This window comes from Nicotiana attenuata, chromosome 1 (genome assembly GCF_001879085.1).
Source record: "Nicotiana attenuata strain UT chromosome 1, NIATTr2, whole genome shotgun sequence".
Classification (NCBI taxonomy): Eukaryota; Viridiplantae; Streptophyta; class Magnoliopsida; order Solanales; family Solanaceae; genus Nicotiana; species Nicotiana attenuata.
Window position 1 is genome coordinate 29,985,046 of NC_031989.1, and position 1,979 is coordinate 29,987,024.

Here is a 1,979-nt window from a genome sequence, read left to right on the forward strand (position 1 = left end):
TGTCAAAAGTGTGTCCTCCTCCCTTCAAAATAGGTTTAGGACCCCTTTTATACGAGTTGGAATAGTGTAGGGCCGAAATAACCTCGTCCCGGACGAAATAGGACTTCTTCTTGACGCCTGGAGCGGCGCGGCTGCGGCCAAAACGCGGTAGGACCGCGGCCAGACAAGTTCTCTGATTTTCTGCCGCTGTCGCGGTTTCTACCGCATTTTTCACCCTGTTCCGTTTGGAATTTGGAAAAACGTAAAACATGAAAGTTGTAGCCCTTTGAGTTAGTTTTCCAACCATATATTGCGGAGTCCAAATGGAGTTTTGAGCAAAAAGTTATGTGTATTTTACTAGACAGTGCGCAATATGCCTACTCGAGTCTTCGTTTTGTTGTTTTATCATCCGTTGATCCTCGAATACGATCCCGGCTTAATTCCTTGGGCTTTTACTCAGACTTCAAAGCTCCAAATCACTTGAATTCATTCCATAACATCTATATATCTCGGAATCACTCCTACAAGGCATAAAACACACCGTTAGTGCAAAACACTAGCGATTAAAGCGCAAACTCAATTAAAATGCAGTAAATTAGAGTGTAATAAGTGACTAAAATACGTAATTATAGCCTATCATCAGTTGACCTGGGAATATACTGAAATTGTCTCATTCATTGATTACCTTGTTCGAACCTACATTTTTGGTCCCATATTCACGAGATCCAAAGATTCTAGAACTCTATATTATTCCATTCGTTCCACGTTGTTGTCAGGAGAAGGAATCGTTTGAGTCCCACAATACTTGGGGAAGTAAATCCTTTTTGTTATGCTAGAAGCATTAATCTATATTCATTGTAATTTTATGTTGTTGCATTTGTGAGCATTTAATCAACTCAAATATATTTATTAACATCTTCCATCTTGCATACTTCGTTTAGTTTTTGGTCTAGAATTTATTATCCTTAACTAAGATTCAAACCCCCCAAGTGACTTTGCCAAAAGGGTGTAAACCAGAAAAAGAATAAAGTTTATGATTGAATACATGTTTCCCTCGTTTAGTAGAACTTTGATAAAAATAAGTTTCTAGTAGTACGTAAATCTTGGCAATTCTTGATAGAAATGTTTTCCCTAACATTCAATGTTCAAACAAAGAATGGTCGTTAAGGTATTTCAGTTCTTAATAATTATTCTCCTTATATAAGCAAAGCAAAGTTCTCACTTGGCCACAACAAAAGTATTGATATCAGTGCTAATTAATTAAGTCTTGAAATGGCTAAATTAGCTGCTGCATCCTCCCCCATTGCCCTTTTTCTCACTTTGAATATTCTGTTTTTCACAATGGTTAGTTCCATTAATTATTACCCAACAGTTACGGGTAAATGTCCTACAGACTCATCCAAATACGAAGTGTGTGGTGACTTATTAAATGATTTGGTGCACCTTAATTTGGGAAGTCAAGCTAAGACCAAATGTTGCTCTCTCATTCAAGGCATAGCTGGTGCTGATTTTGCATATTGCCTTTGCGATGCCATTAAAACAAACAGCACCAGTATTCTCCCTCTTGACGCCCTAAGCTTGCTGTTCAACAACTGTGGAAAGAATCGTCCCTGGGATTTCCGATGCCCATAAGCTAATTAATTTTCATCTTTCGCTACAAGAAATTTGTGGCGACTTCTAGTAAAGTATCGTCAATGCGCATATATATAATTAGTTGCTTATATTTTCATCTTTCTTTCCGTGTGTTTGGTATGTTGTGTGCTTAATTAAGGTTATTGCTTAATATTGTCTCCATTAATGTATTATTGTACGTGGTTAGAGGGAATTAGGCTCGTTGCCTTCATTCTCTGTGTTGTATCCCAGTTCTATTAGCAAGAAAATGATATCGTCGTGATGAATTATGAATTACGTATAATGTTTAAAACTATAGTAATCATTCTCCCTTTTTAGCAATAACCTCTTATTCCTACCTATATAGCCTGTTCTGTTTGTCGGTTATA

General features: G+C 37.1%; 1 protein-coding gene across 1 annotated transcript; it reads left to right on the forward strand.

Moving 5' to 3' along the window:
* Window positions 1,252–1,611, forward strand: LOC109234457 (putative lipid-binding protein AIR1). Its single transcript, XM_019400467.1, has one exon. It carries the CDS (start codon window positions 1,252–1,254, stop codon window positions 1,609–1,611), a length of 360 nt encoding a protein of 119 aa, XP_019256012.1.

What these genes read in the sequence shown, in the direction of transcription:
- LOC109234457 (XM_019400467.1), top strand. Translation starts at nt 1,252, where the DNA reads ATGGCTAAATTAGCTGCTGCATCCTCCCCCATTGCCCTTTTTCTCACT.